Source organism: Dromiciops gliroides, chromosome 3 (genome assembly GCF_019393635.1).
Source record: "Dromiciops gliroides isolate mDroGli1 chromosome 3, mDroGli1.pri, whole genome shotgun sequence".
In the NCBI taxonomy this organism is placed as follows: domain Eukaryota; kingdom Metazoa; phylum Chordata; class Mammalia; order Microbiotheria; family Microbiotheriidae; genus Dromiciops; species Dromiciops gliroides.
In genome coordinates, this window is record NC_057863.1 from 528,887,909 (window position 1) to 528,908,708 (window position 20,800).

The following is a 20,800-nucleotide window of genomic DNA, read 5'->3' on the forward strand; positions in this document are numbered from 1 at the left end:
ATCATCTTTAAGTGAACACTGAATAACTACTTGTTAGAGACATTGTGGAGGGAATTCATGGTCTGAATAGGAGCTAAATGAGAATCTCTCTAAGGTTCCTTTCAACCCTAAGAAGTCTCTAAGCTTTCCCTAACAGTGATATAAGTTTTGATTCTTGCCTTAAATTTTCTTTGCCAGTTTTCTCAGTGTCATCACATATATCAGTACTTAAGGAAGTGGAGAGAGAGGAGGAAACATTACAATTTTCCTGATTAAACATTATCAGGTTTCTCAATTCAGTACTTAACAAAGACAGGGATAAGGAGACTGAAAACTTTACGAAGGTCTTGGTGACCCTGGCATTACCCTGACAAATGTGGCTGAATGTGACCGAAGGGTAACCTTTTCCAGCCCTGAATAAATGCTAGAACATCCCACCTGGTTTAAAAAATTGGAATTAGCTTTTATAGGTGTTAATCAGCAATGGTCCAAAGAAACCTCAGGATTAACTACCATAGCATTGTCTATTGAACACCCCATGATTTTATAGACTGGTGAAAAGTTTTCAAATGTATCTTTTTTTTCTTGAATGCATTTAATCAATTGATCAACAAACATTTGTTGAATACCTACTATGTGCTGATCACCACCTTCTAATCCGATCCACACACATTCAATAACCTCCAGTGGCTCCCTATTACCGCCAGGATCAAATAAAAAATCCTTTCCTTGGCATTTAGAGGCCTTTAAACGTGACCCCTTCCTACCTTTCTAGTCTTCTTACACTTCACTCCTTTCCACATACTCTACAATCCAGGCACACTGGCCTCCTGGCTGACTGTTCCTCACACATGACTCTCCATCCTCTGACCCCATACACTTCCAGGCCCGCTGCCTGGAACTGCCCTCCCTCCTTACCTATATTCCCTGCCTTCCTTCAAGACAGCTCAAATCCCATCTTCTGGAGGATTTTTTCCAGGTTCCCTCATCCCAATACTAGTCCCTTCACTCTGAGATAACCTTCCATTTAAGCTGTATCTATTTTGTATGTACCTAGTTATTTGCATGTTGTCTCCCCCCCCCCCCCATATAATGTGTGTTTTGTGAGGGCAGGGACAATGTTTTTGCCTTTCTTTATATTCCCAGCACTTAGTACAATACCTGACATGTAGTAATTGTATACTATACATCGCTATTAACTGACTGATTTGGACATATGGAGAAATTAAGAATGAGTTTTAGATGATAATGGGGTCAACCTGCATGATTGGAAGAATGATAGTATACTGGAAAGAAATAGGGAAGTTCTGAAGAGGGGTGGGATTGGGGTAAAGGTTCTGCTTTGTACAAGTTCCACTCGAGATACCTACAGGACATCCCACTGGAAAATCCAGTATGCAACTAGTGATTCAGAACTACAGATCAACTATGATAGACTTAGCTCTTCTCAGCAATATAATGATACAAGACAATTCCAAAAGATTCATGATAGAAAATACTATCCACACCCAAAGAAAGAACTATGCAGTCTGAATGCAAATCAAAGCATACTATTTTCAATTTTTCTTTTGGTTTTGGGTTGGGTTTTTTTGTGGCTTTTCCCTTTTTTTCTGTTTCTTTTTTTTACAACATGATTAATGTGAAAATATGTTTAACGTGATGGCACATGTATAACCTATGTCACATTGCTTGCCATCTTGGGGAAGGGGGAGGGAAGGTAGGTAGGAAGAAAAAATTGCAACTCAATATCTTATAAAAAGTAAATATTGAAAACTATCTTTACATGTAACTGGAAAAAATACTATTTTTAAAAAAGAACTATAGTTCAGGGCAGAGACTAGGGTTGGAAACATAGATCTTAATGAGATAAATTAAAGAATCTTAATTGAAAGGGACCATCATTCATAAACATACCTATTTTCCAGTTCCAATGAATGGCAACTATATCTTGATATTCTATAAGTACCCTGAATAAAAATTAGAAAATAAAAAGTTAGGATGTAAATCTCATAGATTACTTGTAATACTTACTTTGTATATATTTTAGGTGAGAGATTATCATCTTATATCAGGAGTATGTATATCTCATGTATTTTACTCCTATTATCAAGCAATTTCTTAAGCCTAAGCAATAATTAGATATTACAAAGATAGCAGAGGAAATTAAAATGGGTTCCTAAAGAACTGACTTTCACTCTCCTACACTTTATAGTAGGAGATTTAATTCTAAAGGGCCAGATAAGTCACACTTTGTCTTCCCTCTCAAAGTCTGTTTACAAAATGTTGATATTCTAGAAATGATTAATAGAAGCAAAGTTCCATTATATGGAGAGTATGGAATTAGGGACAGGAGTCCTAAAGACCACATATATTTCAACGAATGAAGGGAAGTACAAACTATGTTTCAATACTGCCATAAGAGAAAAACATGGGCAGCGATACCAAGTAAGCTTAGCAGTATCCAAACAACATGAACATGAGCTATAATTAGATTACAAAAAGGAAAAAAAAAGGAAATAGAGCTTCAATGGATTCAGATGGGTTCAAAAGCAGACACAGAGCAAGTCATCTTTTATCTCAATTTGTTAAGATATGTAGCATAATATTGGTCATTTTTCTTCATCTGATTATTATTGTTAATCATAATTGCCAATATTTATGTGGGCAGCTACGTGGCACAGTGGATTTAGAGCCAGGCCTTGAGTCATAAAGACTCATCTTCCTGAGTTCAAATATGGCCTCAGACACTTACTAGCTGTGGGGGATCCTGGGCAAGTGACTTCACCCTACTTGCCTCAGTTTCCTCATCTGTAAAATGAGCTGAAGAACAAAATGGCAAATCATTCCAGTATCTTTGCCAAGAAAACCATAAAGAGTCGATCATGACTGAAACAACTGAACAACAACAAAAATATTTATGTAGAACTTTCAGGTTCATAAAGCACTTTACATATATTATCACATTTATTCCTCAAAAAAAACCCAAAAACCCAACCCTGTGAGGTAGGTCCTATTATTATCCCCATTTTACGGACAAGGAAACTGTGGCTAAGAAAAGTTAAGGGATCCTTGCCCAGGATCATCCAACTAGGAAGTATCTGAGGTAGGATTTGAACTCAGGTCTTTTTGACTCTATTATACTCTCTATCTGCTTCTTTTAAGCTGTGAATGGCTTAAAATTGGGATTTTGGCTAAAGATTTATTCCATATTTCATTCAATTAATTGGTGTTTCCTATAAATGTTGAGTGTATACTAATGATTAATCAATTAATCTCCTAAGATAAAGTTTTTGAGACCAAAAATGAAATTATTTTCTCAAAGCTCTACAGGATTATGAGTCAAATTAATTCATTTTCTTAATAGTAGGAGAGTCATCATGTGTGCTGCATTTTCTTATCACAGTATTAAAAAAAACCTATAGAACCTTACAGCTGGAGACCGCTGATAAATGTTCCAAACAAGCCCACCATTCCTAGAAACTCTACTCGGCTCAGCTTCTTCACAATGTACTCCTCACACACATTAGAAATAGCATAGAGAGAAGCTCCAAGAAGAACTAAGACATCTCCGATCAACACATCACTTCCTGTATGAGAAGGAGGAAAAAATTAATTCACAATAAAAGGACCCCACTATTAATATTTCTACCTCCCTTGGATAAATCCTGGGGCATAATGAGAGTGTGGTATGGCAAGGGAATAAGGATGGGCTAGCCACTTGTTGCTCATGGCCATGACTAGGGATAAAAAATGGACTTGTGATTTTATTGGTGGAACTCCCAGATGAGAGTTCCTTATGTCAGTGAAGGTCAGTACCTTCTCTGCAATTTAGAGTCTTAGAGAGTTTCTGGGACCACCAAGAGGTTAACTTACTTACTTAAGGTAAAAAAAACAGTAAGTATCAGAGGTAGGCCTTAAATCCAAGTCGTCTTAATTCTAAGACCATTCTCTAAACCCTATGCCATGCTGCCTCTCCACTGTTGCTATAAATACCATTAGACACTTTGGAACATGTATCTCAAGTTTTTAAAAGTCGAAAGTTTATGGGGGCAGCTAGGTAGTGCAGTGGATAAAGCACCAGCCCTGGATTCAGGAGGACCTGAGTTCAAATCCAGTCTCAGACACTTGACACTTACTAGCTGTGTGACCCTGGGTGAGTCATTTAACCCTCATTGCCCTGACCCCCCCCCCAAAAAAAAAGTCTATGGAATGTAAGGCTGCAACTTGAAGGATGATGCAATCTGAGGAGATCTGGCTATGATTGTTTTTTTTTTAATATTTCTTTCTGCCTCAGACTTTCTTTATTCACTAGGAAGATTAGGCTCTACCTAGAAGGCCCAAGAAGGTCAAGTTTTCAAAAAATAATCACCAATGATAGATGGAATGCATCAACTTCAAAAATCAGAGAGAATTTTCTCAATAGTTTTCTCAGTTTTAATCCCAAAAGGATGTTACAGGGGATTTTATATAAGTAAAATGCACACTCTGACAGTTTATTTTTCACCTGAATTCTGAGACAATGGGTAGCCTTTTATCCGCAGTCAGATCTAAAGGGAAGTCACCTAGTGAATACATATAACTATTTAAAGTAAAAAGAAAAATTCATAGCAAATTGAGAGTCTGCCACAGATATTCAGGAAATTAATTCAAATTGTGGAGCCCCAAGAAGAGGAGGGTTAATACAAATAACTGAAGGGAACTAATGAAGATTGTTCTTTCCCAAAGCAGGAAATACTTGGTAAGGAAGAAATGTAATGTTAAAAAAGAGACTGAGGGACTATCTATGGGCATCTAAGCATTTAGAATTTGTATAGAGCTAGGAGAAACTGTAGAAATCATCTAGTCCTACCTCTGTATTATAGAGATGAACAAAACTGAGGCACAGAGGGATGAAGAGACCTGTCCAAGATGGTTAATGCCATGACTGGCATTCAGATCTCATGATTCCCAGCCCAAGGCTTTTTCCACAACACCACCCTATTGACCATATTCCTTTGTTATTAAATTAAAGAAATTCTACACTTTTCTCAACAACTTCAGAAAACCGATTTACAATATACACTAGGAGAAAACTTGAAAACCCAATTTTAAACAGTTACTTAGTAAGTCTATCTGGTGTCTTAGTGTGCCTTAATTATCATTATTGTAAGTTAAAACGTCTCCAGAAAATGACTCCAAAAAGTCTCCAAAAAATGCCTTAGACTGAGAAAGAAAATCTTACCTGAATTGTTATCTCTGCCAGCTAGTATGTCTGCCCCAACCATTGTTCCTACTCCCAAAAGACAGATGGCCACAGCAATAAAATGGATCACTCTATATCTTGCATGAAGAACAAACCATGAAAGGGCCATCAGAACAGGAATCCCAAAGCAGTCCAAGAGCTGTTTATATGGAGAGGAATAATTTTCTGTTAAACGAGCCTGGATCAGTGCTAGCGAAGTGATGAAATGAATCTGATACAAGGCTGGCCAACACCAATCCATGCAATGGATTGGTCCCATCGACTCTCTCCTATTATATACAGACACTATGGCAGGTTGATGATCAGAACAACTCACATTTTGATAACCTGTTGGGCTTTTCTTTTTCAAGTTTTGATGATGCCCTTTGTTTTTAAAGCGTAATTATTTCCAGATACCCTACTTTAACAGGGATAGTGAGAGGCAACTAGGTAGTATAGTAGATAAAGCTCTGTACCTAAAGTCAGGAAGACTTTGGTTCAAACCCAGCCTCAGGTGCTTACTAGCTGCATGACCCTGGGCAATTCATTTAACCTCTGTTTGCCTCAGTTTCCTCAATGTAAAATGAGGATAAGACTTACCTTCCAGGATTGTTGTGAAGATCAAATTAGAAAATATTTATAAAGCATTTCACCTGTTATTAACAGTCTGTGTGATCTTGATCAAGTCATTTAACCTGTTTGCCTCAGTTTACTCAACTTTAAAATGAGGATAAGAACAGTACCTACCACACAGGGTTGTTATAAAGATCAAATGAGGGGCAGCTAGGTGGCACAGTGGATAGAGCACTGGCCCTTGGATTCAGGAGGACCTGAGTTCAAATGTGGCCTCAGACACTTGACACTTACTAGCTGTGTGACCCTGGGCAAGTCACTTAACCCTCATTGCCCCACAAAAAAAGAAAAAAAGGAAGTAGGTAGCTTCATCATCAGTCCTCTGGAACCATGGTTGAGCATTGCAATAATCAAAGCATTTAAATCTTCCAAAATTGTTGCTTTTACAACACTGGTATTATTTTATAAATTATTCTCCTGTTCAATTCATTCTATACCAGTTCATACATATCTTTCTAGGTTACTCTGAAACTGTCCCCTTTATTCTCTATTATAGTATGATAACATTCTACTATGTTAATATACCATAATTTGTTCAGTAATTCCCTAATTGAAGGGCACCCCTTTATTGTTTCCAGTTCTTTGCTGTAACAGAGGAAGCTGCTGTGAATATGGTTGTACATAGGGTCTTTTTCTATTTTCTTTGATCTCTTTAGGGTATAGGCCTGGGAGTGGTATCATAGTTTCAAATTGCATTCCAGAATAGCTAGGCCAAATTGACCTGACCAATAATGCATTAATGTGCCTATTTTCCAACAGCCCCTCCAACAACATGTCATTTCCTTTTTTGGGTAATCTTTGCCACTCTGGTGGTTGTGAAGTAGAACCTCAGAGTTATTTTAATTTGCATTTTTCTAATTATTAGTGATTTGGAGCATTCTTTCACTGACAAGGAATCTCCCTCTCTCCCATCCCTCAGTAATAATTAAATAGTTCAGGCATAATAATCCTTTGTCTAATATTGAAAGGAGTTATCTCTTTCACTGCCCCCAGTTAAACACTTTTGAACTGACCCAGTAGAAAGGTCAATATAGCTCAGCAATAATAATGTGTGCAATGTAGCCTAGCACTGACTTACAAGAGGCATATTTTATGTGTACTTTTACTTTTGTTATGGGCCCATAGCACCCCAGAAGTTCTCTGGGGCACATCAAAGAACCTTCTCCTTGAGAAACTAAATCAGAGGACAGACACACCTAGAGAGATAAGTGGAACCAGATCGGACTGAGCTAGCTCCTTGACCCCTACCCTTCATTCTAGTCTCCCTCAACCCTAAGGTGATAAGATTAGGTGTGGCTGCTTCCTTTGTGTTCTGAAGAGATGGCTTGAGAGATCCACAGCCACCCCTCACCCAGTTCCTCCAGCCACCACCAGTGGGGGATGGTCCTTCCTCACTAAAGGAACTTTCCACAGTCAGATGATCACCCCCATCAGTCCTCTATAAAAGTACCTGCCAGTCTCCTGCTTGAGGAGATTGGTATCTCAGAGCCATGCTCTGTGCCATGCCTTCTCCCCATGAGAAGTCCAAGGACTTCTTTCATGGTTTCCCTTCCCTTCCCTTGCCCCTAAATAAACTACCATCTTATTCTAATTGCTTTTGTGTGCAAGAGGGTATAATTCTTTAAAGAGAAATTCCTAAGGACCCCAAACCCCTACCCCTACCTCTACCCCATTTTCCCCATGACACTTTCATTCCTGGGTTTTAGACATGCAGTTATTTATGATTTACTTTTATTTCTAGCTATATGTCAATCTATGCTTATATTATATTCTTCTGTCTGTAAATACAGAGACTCTGGCATGCTAACAGTGTTACTAGAAAAACTGTTAATGACAAAATCAGAATTTTCCAGGCATAGGCAATTTCCTTTCTTCCTTCAAACCAACTGGTGGTTGCCTTTCTCCATCCTATTCTCCAACTACACTATGAAAAGATATTGAATTCAATTAATTCTAAGCACCTTAAGGGCAGGGGCTATGCTTCATATTTCTTCTATATTCAATAATTCATTCAGCACCTCCTATGTAGTGTAATGTTAGTCCCTGGGGAAGATACAAAGTTTTCCTAAGGCATTGTTCCCTGCCTTACAGAATTAATACTCCAATAAGTTCTAAACTCTCTGTATCCAGAGCAACTTTACCTAAGAAATCAACAGTATTAAGCTCAATAAATATTTCTTGGTTGGTTGTTGAGATCCTTGGATCTATTCTAGTGTAAGCCCTGGATGAAGTCCTACAAACAGAAATCACCCAAGCTTATTCTTTTCAAATAGATTTTATTAATTTTTTTATATTGCCTAGATTTCCCTGTGTCCTCCTTCCCAGAGAGCCATCCCTTATAACAAAAAAATTATTTTTAAAAAGAAAGGGAGATAAATTCAGCAAAACCAATCAGTATATTAAAAAATGACATTATATATAATGTTACACACCCATGGATCCCAAACTCTTCAAGGAAGTCAGGAAAGTTGTCTCATATTTTTTCTTCAGGGCCAAGCTTGTTGCTAATATCTGTGACATTTATTTTAGATTTTTTTTTTTTTGCAGTGGTTTTTCATTCCACTTTTGTAGTCATTATGTGTATTATTTTCTTGTGTCTGCCTGTCTCATTTGAGATCAGTTCTTATAAGTCTTATCATGCTTCTCTATATTCATTGTGCTCATCATTTCTTAGACCACAATAATATTCCTTTACATCTATGTACCACAATTTGCTTTGCCATTTCCCACCCCAACCTATTCTTATGTGAAAAATTTCTTCCCAGATTTAGCGATACAGCCATTAATGCTAAATCAATTGATAGTTTCCCTATGCAATGACCAAAGCTTATGACTTATATATGATTTTTTAAACTTATGAAGCTTTCAGATAGGTACACCTAGGGGTTACCAAGCCATTTGCTAGGGGGTGGCTAGGTGGCGCAGTGGATAAAGCACCGGCCCTGGATTCAGGAGTACCTGAGTTCAAATCTGGCCTCAGACACTTGACACTTACCAGCTGTGTGACCCTGGGCAAGTCACTTAACCCCCATTGCCCCGCAAAAAACCAAAAAAACAAAAACAAAGCTAGAAATGATAACTAAAGGCATATTTTTATATCTGGCCAGAATATGCAAACATGTACTTTTTTTTTGCTCCCAAAGAAAATACATTAATAATATAATTAATATAATAATACATTAATATTTCCAAATATTTATTATAGAAGACATACCCAGATCTACCAGTTTTCTAAATTTCACACCTAATTTCTTTCCACTCTCATCTTGCCACAATCCTTACATCCAAAAACATTCAGTTATGAAATGTACTGATTCCTAAAGGCTTGGGATACCATACAATGAATCTGACTCAGGGAAAAAAGAAAAATAATACAAAGGTAAATGTGCAAGTTGCATAATAAAGTTCACATGATATTTTGTTTTAGTATTGAAGACATAACTTCTCTTTTTTTAAATTAAATACTACATTTGATGTGAAGCAATATTAAATAGGTACCAATGAAAGATATTAAGATGTGGGAAAGGGGGCAGCTAGATGGCGCAGTGGATAGAGCACCGGCCCTGGAGTCAGGAGTACCTGAGTTCAAATCCGGCCTCAGACACTTAACACTTACTAGCTGTGTGACCCTGGGCAAGTCACTTAACCCCAATTGCCTCACTTTAAAAAAAAAAAAAAGATGTGGGAAAGAACCTCAAATGTGAAATTGTACTGTTACCCAAAGGAAACAACGATGCTATATAGAACCATAGCAAATGGGATTTCTGAAATATTGACCTTTTTCCTCTTAGTTGTGGAAAATGGTGATATTTTGCTCTGAATTCATCATTTCACTTCTAACCATACAATCCAACTGGGAATGCTGGTTTTCAACAATCTCTCCAAAAATAATAGACATTGAGATAGGGACTGGACCTGTGATTAGTATTGGGGGCTCCCAAGCGAGGAAATTTCCTTTACCAATGGAAGTCAGGCAGCACCATAGAGACTTAGAGAGCTCTTTAGAGCAACGAAAGTTTAAATGACCTGTTCAGTGTCACACTGCCAAAATGGGTCAGAGGTGGAGGTGGAGCAGGTGGAGGAGGATTAGAAAGAGGAAGAGGAAAAAGGAAGGAAGGAAGGAAGGAAGGAAGGAAGGAAGGAAGGAAGGAAGGAAGGAAGGAAGGAAGGAAGGGACTACAAAATTTACTGAGAACTGATTCCCTACCCAGTCCCCTCTTTCCCAGACAAATGAATTGCCTGGGGCTGACTGTCTTTATCATTTCCATACTCTTGATGGACTTATGGACCTTCTCCCAAGCAACTTATCCCCTCCCAATGTTCCCCACCTTACTCCCTGCACTTTATGTTATTATGTAAAAAGGGTCCATCTACATTAAGTAGTTTCAGTAACTTCTTAACTTAGGAACAGTTCTATTATTTCTTTTGTTAAAGGTTCATTTACATTAAGTAGCTATACTTCATGTCACTCTGGAGAAATCTTTTGGTTTCTTTTTTTCTGTTACCCCATAAAAACCCTGTCCTCTGTTCCCATCTTCGGGTATTCCTAGCTTCCAAGCTTTGTGATACCAGGAGCTATACTTCCTCTGCCCTGATTAAAGACCTTATTTCTCCTTTATTGATTGTTTCCTTAATTTCCAGGTTAACAGAAGGAAGGAAAGAAGGAAGGGAGGGAGGGAGGGAGAGAAAGGCTATTATAGTGCTGGGCCTGAAATCAGGAAGATGTGGGCTCAGATCTGGTCTCTGACACTTAACATCTGCATGAGCCTGGACAGATCATTTAGATCTTTGTCTGGAAACACCACAGAAGATAGGCTGGAATCTGCTAGTGGTAAAAGAAGTCTCCATTCAAGTCGTTCCCCAAATTCTGACTTTACAGTCATCTGGCATTTATAGATCCTTCTGGTATCTAATATTTTTACAGGGCTTTAAAGGTTACTGTGAGAAATGGGTAGTTGTCTCCTCTCAATGTGGATATAACAGTCAGTCATACTCCCCAGACCTATTTGTAGGACAAAGGTCTCAGATCCCCTCCTCCCCCTCAGGTTAGCAAGGTCACATGGTTCAAGGAGCCCTGGTCTCAGTAAGGTCCGCTCCTGAGTTGTGTCCATATAAGGAAGTATAAGGTCCACTCCTGAGTTATGCCCATACAAGGAAGAGGTGTGGGAATACTGTGTTCTGATTAGCTAGTTTTTGCCCGTAGATTGTAACCCCACCAGTGATGAAAAAGGGGAAGGTCCATTCGAGTTAGGGACTAGGGTATAAAACAGGGCCTTTGAGCCCCCTTTCTGGGCACCCACTAGCTGCACACTAGGGTGCCTCCTCATGAGAAGGAAATAAAGAGCCTTTGTCACTTCGCTGCTGAGTTCCTGAGAATTATTAAGAAGAGCATGGATTTTTCCCTCACAGTTACAAAGTGCTTATTATCTCATTTGAGCTTGAAAACAACCCTGTGATAGAGATATTAAAGGTATTAAGGATTACCCTCACTCTGAAAAAATCAAGAATAGTTATGGATTATGAGGAAGACACTCAATGATTGTGGTCCTCATTCTTTCCTTAGAGTTTCTGCACTATTACAGATCCACAAAGCTTTAGTGTCACAAGGGACTTCAGTGGGCTTCCTTGTAATCACATAGTCGATCCAGCCTTTACTTGTACATCTCCAGTGAGGAAGAACCCAACAATGTGGCCATTACACTTTGGGGCAGCAATAATTGTTAGGAAGTTCTTCCTAACATCAAGCCCCTTCTTTGTCTTTACAATTTCTACCCACTGCTCCTAAGTTCAAGCCCCTGGGACTGAACAGAACAAATCAAACTCTCCTCCCATATGACAACCTTTCAGATCCTTGAAGGCAGCTATCATGTCTCCCCTTACTCTTCTCTTCTCCAGGACAACCATCCCCAGTTCCTTTTAGTAATCTTCAGATGACATCACTCTGGCTGCCCTCCTCTGGACACTCTTTAGCTCATTTATTTCCTTCAGAAACATTTGAAAAGTTCCACTAGAACAACAGTTCTCAAACTTTTTGGTCTCTGCTCTGTTATACTCTTTTTTTTGGTGAGGCAATTGGGGTTAAGTGACTTGCCCAGGGTCACACAGCCAGTAAGTGTCAAGGGTCTGAGGCCAAATTTGAACTCAGGTCCTCCTGAATACAGGGCTGGTGCTCTATCCACTGTGCCACCTAGCTGCCCCCTGTCTAAGTGTTATTATGAAAACACTTTTGACCTTGAGGCCCCTTTCAAGTTGTTATGGGCCCAGAGCACCCCAGAAGTTCTATGGGGCACATCAAAGAACCTTCTCTTGAGAAACTAAACTAGAGGACAGACACGCCTAGAGAGATAAGTGGAACCAGATTGGACTGAGCTAGCTCTGGTACCCCCACCCTTCATTCTAGTCTCCCTCAACCCTGGAGGGATAAGATTAGGTGTGGTTGCTTCCTTTGTGTCCTGAGGAAATCTGCAGTCACCCCTCACCCAGTTCCTCCAGCTACCACCAGTGGGGGATGGTCCTCCCTCACTAAAGGAACTTTTCACAGTCAGATGGTCACCCCCATCTGTCCTCTATAAAAGTACCTGCCAGTCTCCTGTTTGAGGAGATTGATTGGTATCTCAGAGCCACTCTCTCTGTGCCATGCCTTTCTCCCCATGAGAAGTCCAAGGACTTTCATGGTTTCCCTTCCCTTCCCCTTCCTCTAAATAAACTACCATCTTATTCTAACTGGTTTTGTGTGCAAGAGCGTGTAATTCTTTAAAGAAGAATTCCTAAGGACCCCAAACCCCTCCCCCTAACCCCTACCCAAAACCCCCTACCCCATTCTTCCCATGACAAAGGGTTTCAGGGACCTTCCTAGGTACTCAGCCCACACTTTAAGAACTGTTGCACTAAGCTATGGACATACTCAGCTCAGCAAGTTACTGAAAGTGGTGGTGACAGCTACTGTTTTGGCATAGTTCATGAATACTCTCCTACCTAGTCATCTTGTCTTTCTCCATTTAAAAAATCTAAATGAAACAAGAAAAGTCTTGGCAACAGAGCTTTAGGGAGGAAGTTAAATAATGCAGTGAAGGGGCACAGTCTTCATAATGCAGTGCCACCCCATCCATCAACCTTTGCTCCCACTATTCCCCAACATGAACCCTCCTCTCTTTACTCCCAGAGTGTAGTATTCTGATCAGCATAAGTTCCAGAAGAATGAAGATACCTGTCCTTCCCTAGACCAGGACTTCTTAAAAGTTTTTCCACTTACAACCCCTTTTGGCTGGAGAAATTTTTACACAACTACAGGTAAATAGGTATATAAAATAAGTATACAAATCAAACATTTATTGCCAAATTTTTTGTGACCCTCCCACATTGTTACTCGACCCCATATGGAGTCAAGGCCCACAGTTTAAGAAGCTTTGCCCTAAACTAAATTTGGAGGGGTTTTTTTTTGCTTTGTTTTCTTTTAGTTTTAAGCACTCTATTTTAGGAGGGTTATTGAAAAGCTCAAAGGTGTCCAGAGGAAATGACCAAACTTTATTATGAAAGGCTCACATATATAACAGATACCAGATTGCTTGCCTTCTCAAGGATGGAGGTTGTAAAGAATTAATTGTTATTTGAGGTTTTTATGCCTTGCGCACACCAGCCTCAGGCTCCACAAATCACATGGTGCTCCACCCACTGGTTATAGCCGTTGCCATGGTGCTGGCACCTCATGTCATCATCACTCGCCAACACCTACATGGGCCTGGCAAAATTATAATGATTGGAAGCCTAGTGAGGGCAGTCATGTGACTGTCAGAGTGGCCATCCAATTGGCTGGGGGCTGTGTGGAGTGTGTGGGAAGGAAGGAAGTTGGTTCCCCCCCCCCCCCCAGCACTCTAGCTGGAAGCTGGAAGGCGACAGGAGCTTTGCTGTGTATTCTCAGCTGATTCCTGGGCAGTGGTATTTTTCAGGTTGTATAATTTCCCTTCCCCATTTTATTTCCTTTCCCTTGATCCTACTGATCCTGTTTGTGTTATTTTTTTTAAGTTCTTTCTTGTTAAAATAAATCCTGTTCTGTTTTGAGGGAGGCTGCTGGTCTCCTTCCTTGCCCCAATATTGCGGCAAGCCACTTAGCTAACACTCCCCAGTTAAAAATTGGTCCCCACAAGGTGGAGTAGGAGGGAGGGAGAAAATTTGGAACTTAAATTTTTTCTTTAGTTGTTAAAAATTTTTACATGCAATTGAGAAATATTTGGTGAAATAAATAAAACCTTTTTCTTAATGTGAAAGGCTTACATAAAAAAGGGATTGGACTAGAGGACAACTAGGATGAATGGGTAGAAATTAGAGGGAAGATATATCTTGGTTCAGCATCAGGAAGAAAATGTCCTACCAATAACAACTGTGAAAAATAAAAGGGACTGCCTCAGGGAGTATTGGGTTTCTCTTCACTGCAGATTTCCAAGCAAAGAATTTGTGATCACTTATTGGGTGCATTCTAACAGGGACTTCTTTCAGGTGTGCATTGCCTATATGTTTGTATGTATCTCCATATGTATGGAGATGCCCAATGAGGGCACTATTAAAAAATGGACTTCAAGGAGAGGCTGAACAACCGCCTATAAGATATGCTGTGGATAAGATTTCAAGGTCTACATAGTGGTTACACTACATAGGTAAACTCTGAAGTGGGTTCTAACTCTGTGATTCTATGATTCTAGATAGACCAATCTCTTCACTGTTCCCTAATAGGCTATGCTAACTCTCTACTCCTAATTTTTTTCCTACTGTTTCCATACTGCTGGACTTGGGAATCAAGAAGGTCTCAGTTCAAAGCTTTTCTCTGACTCTTACTGCCTATGTAACCCCAGAAAAGCCACTTGGGGTTTTCTTGGCAGTGATACTGGAGTGGTTTGTCATTTCCTTCTCTAGCTCAATTTAAAGATGAGGAAACTGAGGCAAACAGAGTGAAGTCACTTAACCAGGGTCACACAGCCTATATGTGTCTGAGGCTTAGGGTTAGGTTTAGTTTTAATGTTAGGGTTTGAACAGATTTGAACTCAGGAAGAGAAGTCTCCCTGAATCCAGGTCCAGTCCTCTATTCATTGCACCTATCCATTGCTCTATCCTAGCTGTCACTTCAAAATGAGATAATATATGTAAAATACTATGTAAATCTTAAAGCAACATATAAAGGTTAACTATAATTATTGTTGTTATGGTGGAATCCAGCTAACTTTTGGGGGGGGGGGCGGGGCAATGGGGGTTAGGTGACTTGCCCAGGGTTACACAGCTAGTAAGTGTCAAGTGTCTGAGGCCGGATTTGAACTCAGGTACTCCTGAATCCAGAGCCAGTGCTTTATCCACTGCGCCACCTAGCCACCCCTTAACTCTTCTTTTAAATTGCCTTTCTCTAGTCACTCCAGTACCTATTGATAACCTCCCTCACTGACTTCTCATGGGGGTAAGTTGCAAAGGAATAAGCATTTAAGTGCCTACTATGTGCCATACCCTGAGCTAAACATTTTACAAATACTATCTCATTTGTGTCTGCTTCACTCTCTGGTATATTTAGTCATAAACTTTCACTATGTGGAAATGTCAGATACAAGAAACACTCAAATTCCAAAATAGTTCCTTTTCCAAAATGTCATTTCTAAATTAGTTTTTTGAAACCAGGAATGCATTTGCCCATAGAAGCAATATTATAAATGATGAGTAAGGGGCACCTAGGTGGCGCAGTGGATAAAGCACTAGCCCTGGATTCAGGAGTACCTGAGTTCAAATCTGGCCTCAGACACTTGACACATACTAGCTGTGTGACCCTGGGCAAGTCACTTAACCCCCATTGCCCCGCAAAAAATAAATAAATAAATGAATGAATGAATGAATGAATGAATGATGGGTAGCTTTCCAGACCGGCCCACTGAAGCCTATTTGGCTCATGGTGAAGGATTAATCTTTGAATACAATAAAATCAGACTATCTTCTTCCAGCCAAGTTCTCTCATTCTTGCAATGGGGGTTAAGTGAGTTGCCCAGGGTCACACAGCTAGTAAGTGTCAAGTGTTTGAGGCTGAATTTGAACTCAGGTCCTCCTGAATCCAGAGCCAGTGCTTTATCCACTGCAGGTTCTCTCATTCTTGTTCTCAAATATATTTCCTTTATTTCCAAATGTATAGGATGTATAAAATCTTTTTGCCTCCTATATGATGTGTTTGAGCATTCAGTCAAACAGCTGTTCTCATCACCACAGCATTTCTCACTAGTCAAATGTTTATGATTGTTTGGGTTGTAGGTACAGTAATGAGCTCTAGTGTTAACAGTTTTGTCACTGATTAGCTTGTACACGTTTTCACTAATTCCTGGAAACATTACTCATGATAGCATATGCTCCATGAAAAACTGACAGCATTCACCTATATATAGGGTTTGTTGAGTTTTTTAGTTGTTGGTGGGTTTTTCCCCCAACGAGCAAGCTCCAACCCAATCTAATCACTGACACTAACTGTAATGATTCGCTTGAAGTTGTGAAATCTAAAATGGAAACGGAGTTTCATCTTACCTGGACACTCGTGAGGGTAGTGTACTGGTAAGCTTTGACAATTATGTAATTAGCCTCCACATCAGCCAGGCCCAAAAAGATGTACTTCCACCATTTTCCTTTCAGGATGTGCAAAAGGTTCTCATTGCCTCATTGGAGAAAAATGTGACAAATACATATTAATTGTAAATGAAATGTTGCCTCTCTAGCTAATAGTGTCAAATCAAATACTATCTATTTTTCCCCTGCTATAGTTCTTGAACGCATCCCTTTTCCGTTTCTACTCTAGTTCAAATCCTGATTACTGTCTTACCTCTCTGCTAGGCTACTGCAACAGCCTCCTACCTTCTCTCTATATATCTAGGCTATTAGGGGCTCTTAATGTTTGTCTATGAACTTGTTTTGATACCATTTTGATAACTGTATTTCAATATGATTCGTTTCCTTTGGAATCCCAACTATTTATTTCATGCATTTAAAAACTTTATTCTGCCCATCAATTGAAGAATGGCTAAACAAACTGTGGTATATGATGGTGATGGATTATTGTGCTATAAGAAATGACAAGAAGGATGACTTCAGAAAGGCCTGGAAAGACATGTATGAAATGGTGTATTGTGAAGTGAACAGAACCAAGAGAACATTGTGCACAGAGACAGCAATATTGTTTGATGAAGAACTGTGAATGACTTGACTATTCTCAATAATACAACAATCTAAAACAATCCCAAAGGACTATTGATGAAACATACTATCCACCTCCAAAGAAAGAACTGATATTGATGGAACAGACTGAAGCATGCTATTTTTCACTTTCTTTCCTTTTTTTTCTTTTAATCAAGTTTTCTTGTACAAAATGACAAACATGGAAATGTTTTGCATAATCATTCATGTTTAACCCATATCTGATTGCTGCCTCAGGGAGGGATCAGGGGAGGGAGGGAAAGAGGAATAAAAATTGGAACCCAAAACTATAAATAAAAGTTTATTATTAAAAATTAAAATAATAATTTTTAAAAATAAAAATAAAAACTTTATTCTGAGAGAAAAGGTCATCAGGCATCACCAGATTGCCAAAGGGGTTGATGACATAAAAAAAATGTTGAGAACACCTGCCTTAGTTCAAATCCTGAACCTCATAACTTTTCATCTATTTACTTAAATAGCTTCCTAACTTACTCTCCACACTTCTTGTGCCTTTTCCCTGAAACTCATCCTACATACCACTACCATGGTAATCTTTGTAGAGCACATTTAGTTCATGCTATTTCCCAAATCAAAAATCTTAATGGTTCCCAACTGTGCAGAAACTCCTTAGCATTACATTTAAGGTCATACACAATTTATCCCAGCCTTGCTTTCTAGCCTTTTTCTCTTTTGTGGTAAGATAATGGAATTTGGCAGGGGTCTGACTTGATTGATTTAGTAGTGTTTGAATTGGGTGTGAATGAGAAACTACTAAGTACCCACTTAAGATGATTAGATCTTGAGCCATACCTGGCCTGCCCTGTTAAACCTAGTCTAACTTGGCCAACCCTGAGAAGGAGTGTCCTCAGAGGCTGTGGACTGAGTCATCAACAGAGAACCAATCTCAGCCACACAACTTGAAGGACCTCCCCTTTTGGGGGAGGGAGAAAAAAGTAGAAAAAGGGACCCCAACAGGAAGTAGCTGTCTCTCTGGTCTTGGAGGAGCCTTCAGAGCAGCCTGGAGACTGGCTACCAAAGAAATTATGGACCCCTGGTGGTGAGCTGAGCTGAAAGCAAATTTGGATTTTGAGACAGCCTTTGCTAGAGCCAGGGAGATTATCCATTTTCTTCTTTCTCTATTCTCTTGTCCTTGACTTTTTGTTTTTGTTTTTGTTTTTGTTTTAGTGAGGCAATTGGGGTTAAGTAACTTGCCCAGGGTCACACAGCTAGAAAGTGTTAAGTGTCTGAGGCCGGATTTGAACTCAGGTACTCCTGACTCCAGGGCCGATGCTCTATCCACTGCGCCATCTAGCTGCCCCTGTCCTTGACTTTTAATAAAAACCTGATTTGTTTGTGGAAAAGAAGCTGTTAAGCTCCTTTCTTATTGGCCTGGGAGAAATAACTAAAAAAGGCAGTTCAGAGGGGAAGAAGCTTTGGACCTAGAGGTCCCTCATTATTTTCTGAACCCCAATATTATGACAAGCCAACCAATTAACGGCCCCTACACTTTCATCCATCCCCCACCCCAGTGTGGTTTTTAATTGATTATTATTGATATATAAATATAGATAGATATACAGATATAGGTATGTATCAGTTTTGGAGTAAAAATATTTTAATTATTAATATTATAACTCCTGGCCTCTTTCAAGAGTTTTTAATCCTCTTTTGATAGAGGTGGGTCACTATACATTGAACAAAGCTAATTGGTTAGCATCACTCAATTCCATTAGTTGCCATTATTTGAGAGTGCTCTTCATTAAAATGAACTCTATAGATGACATCAGGGACAAGAATGTAAAAGACCCTCACTGAAGGGCAAAGGCAAAATCCAATATCTAGGTGTGGTTTAATCCCATTGGTCCTTTACTGAACTAGATAAAAAAATCTATCTCTATTTCTTTTGTTCCTTTGGGTTTGTCTCAAATAAGATTGAACTTTCTGGAGTGGGGGTGGGACTGGGGGGGGCAGAGCACTGAGAAACTGATCTTAGGGTCTCCCCAAGAAATTCATTATTAATAATTATTTTCTTACACCAGCCAAACTAGACTCAGTGCTATTTCCAACTTTGGGCTTTTCTTTATACTGTTCCATTTGTCCTAAAAATTCCCTTCCCTCTCATCTCTGAATATCATTTGCAATACTACCTATTATTCAATATGCATATCAAACGTCAAATCTTCCCATGGAAGTTTCTCTCATCTCACAGAAAGAATTCTTTTCTCCTCCATATTTTTGTAATAACTGGAAAACTCAAGACATGTTCAAGAAATGGAGAAAAGTACAGTTTGATTTAGGCATATAGTATTTGAAAGGGAATAGTAGCAGCTATGGTTGGAAAAGTAGTTGTGATTAGATTATTTTTGTTTGTTTTTGTTTCGTTTTAATTATAAAAGTATTTTATTTTCCAGTTACATGTAGAGATAGTTTTCAACATTTGTTTTTATAAGATTTCTAGTTTCAAATTTTTCTCCCTCCCTCCCCTCCTCCCCAAGACAGCAAGTAATCTGATATAGGTTATATATGTACGATAACATTAAACATATTTCTGCATTAGTCATGTTATAAGGGAAGAATCAAAGCAAAAAGAAAAAACCTCAAAAAAAGAAAAACAAAAGAAATAGTATGGTTCAATCTGTATCCATATTCCACAGTTCTTTTTTTTTTCTTCTGAATTTGGAGAGCATTTTCCATCATGAATCCTTTGGAACTACCTTGGACCATTGTATTACTGAGAAGAATCAAGTTGTGACTAGATTATAAATGGCCTTGAATGTCAATTAAAGGAGTTTCGACTTTAGGTGACAGGGAGTCACTAAAAGGATTTGATAGGGCAAGGAAAAAGGGGCAACAGTAATGTAGTCGAGGACATTAGTATCAAAAAGATAGTACCTGTTTTACATACCTGGTCGAAATGCCAACATCGTTGTATAAATAAAAAACAGTAAACAATAGTTGATAAAACTCTGAAGCATCGGAGTGTTCACTTTGTATTTGTCTGCCAAATACTGGCTGGTAATAGCCGTCCCACAGATACACAAGGATAGCATCTGACCTAGAGCAATTGTTTTCAAGATGTTCCTGGAAATGAAAAAGTAAAATGTTATTAATCTGCAATAAGCTAGTACCTTAAGAAAAATAACATTCTAAGAACCAAAAAGTCTAATATTTCTAAGTGTGCACACATGCGCACACACATAGACAGATAATAGATAATAGCCAGTTATTCTTGAGTCACTGATTCTCTTATTTCTCAGAATTCTGCTTTTTTTGTCTCCTTTCCCCATTTCCAAGACAAACACCTCCCAAACACTTTGTCCATTTTTAATGGTTTTCTATGGCACATTGCAATTTTTAAAAATAAGATAGAATTTGCATAAAATAATGCATAGAATTCCTAAAAATGATAATTGGCATTTATGTAGAATATTCAAGTATACAAAGCACCTTACATGCAAATGGTGAACATGCTGCATATATTCATTAGTTCCTTTGATTTTCTCAGTGACTCTATAAGAGTCACTATGAATACTACTTCCAAGATTGGTTCCCCCCACTTTTTTTATAATGAACATTTCTACTTATAGTTTGGGGTTCCAATTTTTATCCCTCTTTCCCTCCCTCCTCTGATCCCTCCCTGAGGCAGCAATCAGATATGGGTTATACATGTATGATTATGCAAAACATTACCATACATGTCATTTCATACAAGAAAACTTGATTAAAAGAAAAAAAAGAAAAGAAAGTGAAAAACAGCATGCT

The 20,800-nt window shown here is 38.8% G+C and overlaps 1 protein-coding gene across 1 annotated transcript in view; it reads right to left on the bottom strand.

Annotated features, from left to right (window-relative positions):
- SLC35F2 (solute carrier family 35 member F2) overlaps positions 1-20,800 on the bottom strand; it is an 80,499-nt gene that overhangs the window by 12,023 nt on the left and 47,676 nt on the right. Inside the window, exons 2-6 of the mRNA XM_043995217.1 lie at positions 19,944-20,119; positions 16,373-16,500; positions 5,201-5,360; positions 3,410-3,566; positions 1,894-1,946 (exon numbers count right to left, since the gene is read on the bottom strand). Coding sequence (XP_043851152.1) covers positions 1,894-1,946; positions 3,410-3,566; positions 5,201-5,360; positions 16,373-16,500; positions 19,944-20,119 — 674 coding nt within the window. The remainder of the gene's footprint in view (positions 1-1,893; positions 1,947-3,409; positions 3,567-5,200; positions 5,361-16,372; positions 16,501-19,943; positions 20,120-20,800) is intronic.